Genomic DNA, 5878 nt, shown 5'->3' on the forward strand with positions numbered 1-5878 from the left:
ATGTCGGAACACCTTAGCTAAACAACAGAGAAAGTAAGTACAAACGCATCACATACAAAAGCCTGTGTCCGTATTTTATTGCATGAGTAATAATGATGATGTTCATAAATTTAATGTAATAATTCGTTATTTTTGACATACTCAGCAAAATGTTGTTCCTTATTGCGGTTCATTCAAATGTTATACGTTACGACAAATTGTCTACAAATATCCCCTAAATAACCGACGTGCAGGCGAAAAAGCGACATTTCCCCTTTATTTACGCTTTTGTCCGCTTTATTTCCCCTTTGTTCGCCTTTATTTCCCCTTTATTGGTTGTTTGGGACAGAGAAACAATAGATATTGGATATAAATGTGGTCACATATAAAGTGTGATAAATAGGAAAATTATGTGATCTCTATTTTGTTGTTACAAAATAAACACTGAATACACATGTCACGATAGTACGGAGTACGATGTTATGAATTTAGGAACGAAAACCATTGAGCTTATGTAGTAAGATTGGTTCTCCTCGGAACTGACAACAGCCAATTTTAACCAACACGTCAAATCTCGACGACCAAGACAAGAAGAAGACTGGATTGTAGGTAAATTGATATTTGTGTTAGGACAAGTTACTTAAACGAAATTTGTACAAAAGTTGTTACTATAGTAGCAAAACATGACCTTCGAGCATGTAGCAATTCAAATGGTTCAAATGGTTGAGGACGGAATAGAAGAAGCTTTCGCTTAACGGGCTTCCGTGTCTGATAGCAGTGGATCACCAATACCTCCAGGCAAGAACTTAAATCTTTAGCGAACTAAAAAAAATATGACAACCAATCAGAGGGCAAAGGTCGTGCGAAAAAGCGAATTGATAGGAAGTATGCGAGGGGCTATTTTCCTGAAGAGATTTTAACCCTCCTAATAAGATCTAACCATTCTTGCGACCGAGTTTGTATGTAAATTTATATTTATAATGAAATCTAGAACCTCCATTTACCCAATTACTTTGTTTTGGTTTGAACTGGTCAGTAGTACGTATCTTAACTAAATTTGACAATCATTCATCATTCCAAACTTAATTGGTTTGAAGCTACAACCGCAATTTAATGGATGAACTTATTTCACGCTCTAATTCGCAAGCTTCCTGATTCTCTATAACTAGTTCTTATGTAATGCAGATGCCTGTAAGTAATCATGAAATTGGTGCATCACTCTCTCCGAAAATATATCGCATGTGCGTGTGTACGGTATTTCAGTGGTGTCAGGTTGGTAAAGCCCTATCTCAAGAGATTACATGGCATTTCTAGAATTGGATTTCGTGTTTTCATGGCCCCCGAACTCACCACGTCGGTGTGATTTTGTGAGGAAACAGTTGCTCTCTGGTCAAATTATCAGGGCAATAGTAAATCGAACAGTTAACCTAATAAATTAATATCACTACTATCCATCTATTACCATTCCCAATAACTATTTGCCTGAATAACAACTTATCGAAGAGATCAGATTAAGTAGACGAAAAATAGTTTCTCGTTCAATGCACGATGATATATGAGAGAAAAACGCTCTATTTACATTAGTTCTAGGTTGTCTCTGGGAGTTAGTCCTTGAGACTGTATTTTTGTGATACACGATCTAATGAGTAAGACCGTGTGTGTGAGTTGAGACGTTGAAATGGTAGTTACCGAAGCATTCATTGTTAGATGATTCGGTATGAAATTTTGAGAAGAAATAGTAGCCAGGCTAATTGTAGAATAAAGAGTGACTAACCATTGATAATAAGGGAACTAGTTCATTAAAATTTAGATTCTATTTGTTTAAAAATAATTTCTCAGATAAAGTTACATTTAATTCATTGGAAAGAAATTTGTATAAGTGAATGTTCATAAAATTGAGGATACAACGGATCTTCTAGTTTTGCAACTAGCAACCAGTAGTATCTTCTATAATCGTTCGTTCCCAGTCGAATAGAAACCAGAAGTCAGACGAGGAGAGACAGGGAATATATATTTGATTCGTTACCAATATATCGAGAGACTTCATTCTTAACTGTCTATTGTAACGTAGGATCTGTGTCTCACGCCGTGTTACAACGTGATCTGGTGCGGATGCATGATCGAAAGCCTTCAGTTAAACAAGTCTACTTAAACAACATGGTCAGCATCCAATGTCGAACACTTAATGAGCTATTGATTTTGGGGAATTATTTACAACTACAAGACCATTGTTTTATATGATAAGTTTTATTGTGTTTCAGGTAAATTTCGAAAAACTAAACAAAACAACATTCATATTAGTCGGCTTTTTTAGATTGTTCACGATATGGACAGAATGTATGTTCGATTAGTTTTAACCATAATGATATTGGAAATAAATTATAAACAAATGCTTTTAATTCATGCGGGAAATAACCAGTAATTTGTTGTGTAACACCATACATATCTAATGAACTTTTAGCATAAGCTTTAGCAGTTGGTATAAAAAATGTAGGTTTCATTTGATGGGTTAAATTTGTTGATACAAATAATGGATTCATAATTTGTATAATGAAATTCTTTTGATACATTTCTGCAGTTAAACATCTAGAAAAATGAATAATAGCTGCTTTGGTTGAAGCGTACAATGAAACATAAGGAAATACTTTGAAACCTGTATAAGATCCAATATTGATAATACCAGGATAAGATTCTTTCTGTGTTAACATTTTCGGCAGAATGATACTTGTCATTGTTACTGTAGACAAAATATTACAATGAATGATGTTTTGAATTGATTCTTCATTTGGTGAATTCACTTCCCCAGTAAACAACTCAATGGGTAATCCCACACCAACATTATTCACTAAACAAGCGATTGTGGATAATTGGTCAACAGCAGGTTTGATTATTTCATAAACATCATTCTAAACAGAAGAGAAGAAAAAAAATTGTTAGTGTTTTAACCATGGAATATCTGAAATATTTCAACAATGTCAATATATGCCGATGTGTTTGGATCGTGAATTGTGGATGAATCTGAGACAGGTTCTCTATTACATTTCTAAATAGCTAATGTGATTTACACTGAGTGGATGGAACGGAACATTCTGTTGTATGTCCAACTAGTATGCTTTATTTTGATGATAAGTGTCTGTGTATTTCCGTTTTCAATATTCACAACTGAAATCTAATCACTTTCTGTTAATTTAGGTGCATCGTGTGTGGATGTTTTGGTATTAAAATGAGAGGATGTTATGACAAATTCGGTGATGAGATTGACAGTGAATTGTCCACTGTCCACCTCCGTGTTTGCGAATGAATGTCACAATGTGTGTAATGATATTTCCAATTACTGTGTATACAGTTATCTCCGAAACAATATTTGAATGACAGTCAACCAGTGTCTGCTAACACATATGCATACAGAAAGATTATCTCCAACTTAGCACAAGTTATATCAATAGATATTTCATTCACTTACAAATTTCAAAATACATTGGTCGTGGTCAGAGATCACTAACAGACGACAGCGATCCACTTACTCACTCACACTCTAAACTGCCATTTACACTAGTGTAGAGTGAATCTGTCATTAGTCTCATACATCACACAAATTAAAGGTGGTTTCAATCAATATCATATAGAGACAGGTCAACACCGAACCATTCGACTAAATATTCACATGCATGTCATCGATATTATCACTGAAATCTCATTCTCGTCTCGAACTAGTCGACAGTCAACAACAAGTTGATATATGTTTCAACAAAGCAGCCACACAAATCACACAACATACTCTGTGCTCACATATGCAATGTGAATTCTGCCTTATTGACCAGAGTAAACACAAAAACATTGATGTTGCAAATAAAGCACCCCACAATCACTCGTGAGGTAATTATGAATACAGTACTGCATACATTGTGTGGTAGTGTGGAACCATACATACACACACAGATAAACATTTACTCGCCTCCAATTTGTGGTAGTCATGAGATCTACTAAACAACTGTGGAATATCAATGAGGTGTTTATGATATGATAGTAATATATTTGATTCACGTGAATACTTTTCGTGAAAAGAATGTCTTCAGTCCTATTCCTGCATTCAAACACACATTATCATGGATGCTGGTTTTAGCATGACCACATGACTCAAGCGTCACTATTAACTCTACTAACTGTTCATCACTTCATGAACAAAATGTCTACTCATGCACACCGTCTGTAAATCTATGCAGACATTACCGAATGATAAATCAAACTGATTGCTTGTTTCAATGATAATGATTTCAAGATAACATGATTAACAGATAAATTGAGAATGAATATTACTTTAGTAAAATCTGCAACCACAAATCTTGTTTGAACATTATAGATATTTGCAATTCGATTGGCAACGCAGGACAGTTGTTCTTCATCATTACTGATAAGCATGATATTGAGACTCTCTTTGGCCAATTCTTCTGCATATGCTTCACCAATACCTGATGATGCACCAGTCACAACTGCCCATTCACCAGCTTTATGAAGTGTTTTCCGTTTAGAAAAGCACCATTTTCCAACAGTGTATTTCAAATAGACCAACAATAACTGTGAGAGTTTGAAACTTATCCAAATGAAGATGAATGTAATAAGCAAGAGTAATCGATGCTCTGTGATAAGTTCGACAATAGACAAAGTGGTCTAAATTACGAAAAGAATAGAGAAGGAGATGAAACACTGAGATAAACAAAGCTGAGTACTTGAGACATTTTTGATCACTACCACTGTCACACAAATCTTAGATCTCAGGTATTCCGACTTTTAATGACTTATGAACAAGCATTGTTTACTAGGCTGTGACAATTGTTCAGATATTTGTTTGCACAATGGTGGAAACTATGTTAAAATAAACCGGTGCTAATGTTGATGATGTACGACTCCCTAACATTGTGTAAAATCATGTCATAAGGTGGAAACTATGAAAATCTCTACTTTCGTCACTATGGGTTTTCAGGGACGTAGTAGAATTTCCCTAGTTTGAATTACTTTTTACTCTACTCCAATACTTGTCATATCACAGGATATCAGTTTATAGTTTGATGAATGTGGAAAGAATGGATTATTATCTTATGAGTAAGTTACTCTCACTTCTAGAGAAATACGGATATTAATTTGGTTCAACTAAATTCTCCCACATTGTTTTTCAAATGCTGTCAAAATTTATTGAGGTTACCAATCGATTTGGACTAAGCAGGTGTTGAAATCCTGGAATCACTGGAAGACTGTTTTGAATTAGTGTGAGGCTCCACTATAGTGCTCATCCACGACCCTACATTCGAGCGTCGAACTCAGAACACTCAGTCTTGCAAACAAACGTTTGACGTTCTGATCAATAAGTCAGCATTCAATGGTGTACAAACCTAATGTAAATCAATCCATGGTATTAGGTGACAATCTTGCATTGTTCTCAGTAGATAACAGTCTCACATCTGATATTGTTGAACTCTCGGAAGTTTCTCTCGAAGCTGGTCACTAGTGAGCACATGATAATTAACAGTGTAGCATTGTGAAGATTGTTGAATTCTATTCAGATCACGAATCCATTGAAATGATCTATTTGTACCGATCCACGAACTTGAGCGACACATCCATCATTGTCTTCAGTGAGTTACTATCTCACAACAGACCTGGTTGAACTCCACTAGTCACTGCCTTCTACTAGAACTCCAGGAAATACCTCTTGAAGCCGTCCAGTGCTTCCAAGTTTTCCGTGGTGGTTTAGCTTCATTTGACTCATGATCTCAACTATCAAAATATCATATTAGTTCATAATTAATTGCGTAATCAACAATGTTATCACAAGGGGGTTTTGTGGAGATTTAGTATTTTCATAGTTGAAAGCATGAGTCAATTGAAACTATGACAATAATAA

The 5878-nt window shown here is 35.2% G+C and overlaps 1 protein-coding gene across 1 annotated transcript in view; it reads right to left on the reverse strand.

Annotated features, from left to right (window-relative positions):
• Window positions 1-2214: 2214 nt before the first annotated feature.
• The window catches only part of Smp_168560 (steroid dehydrogenase, putative), a gene marked incomplete at its 5' end in the record, with an annotated part of 16296 nt that continues 12632 nt past the window's right edge, over window positions 2215-5878 (reverse strand). Inside the window, 2 exons of the mRNA XM_018791336.1 lie at window positions 2215-2885; window positions 4297-4647. Of these exons, the coding sequence (XP_018645475.1) occupies window positions 2277-2885; window positions 4297-4647 (960 nt within the window). The 3' untranslated portion in view covers window positions 2215-2276. The remainder of the gene's footprint in view (window positions 2886-4296; window positions 4648-5878) is intronic.

The sequence above is a fragment of the Schistosoma mansoni genome (assembly GCF_000237925.1).
Source record: "Schistosoma mansoni, WGS project CABG00000000 data, chromosome 3 unplaced supercontig 0083, strain Puerto Rico, whole genome shotgun sequence".
NCBI classification, from domain to species: Eukaryota; Metazoa; Platyhelminthes; class Trematoda; order Strigeidida; family Schistosomatidae; genus Schistosoma; species Schistosoma mansoni.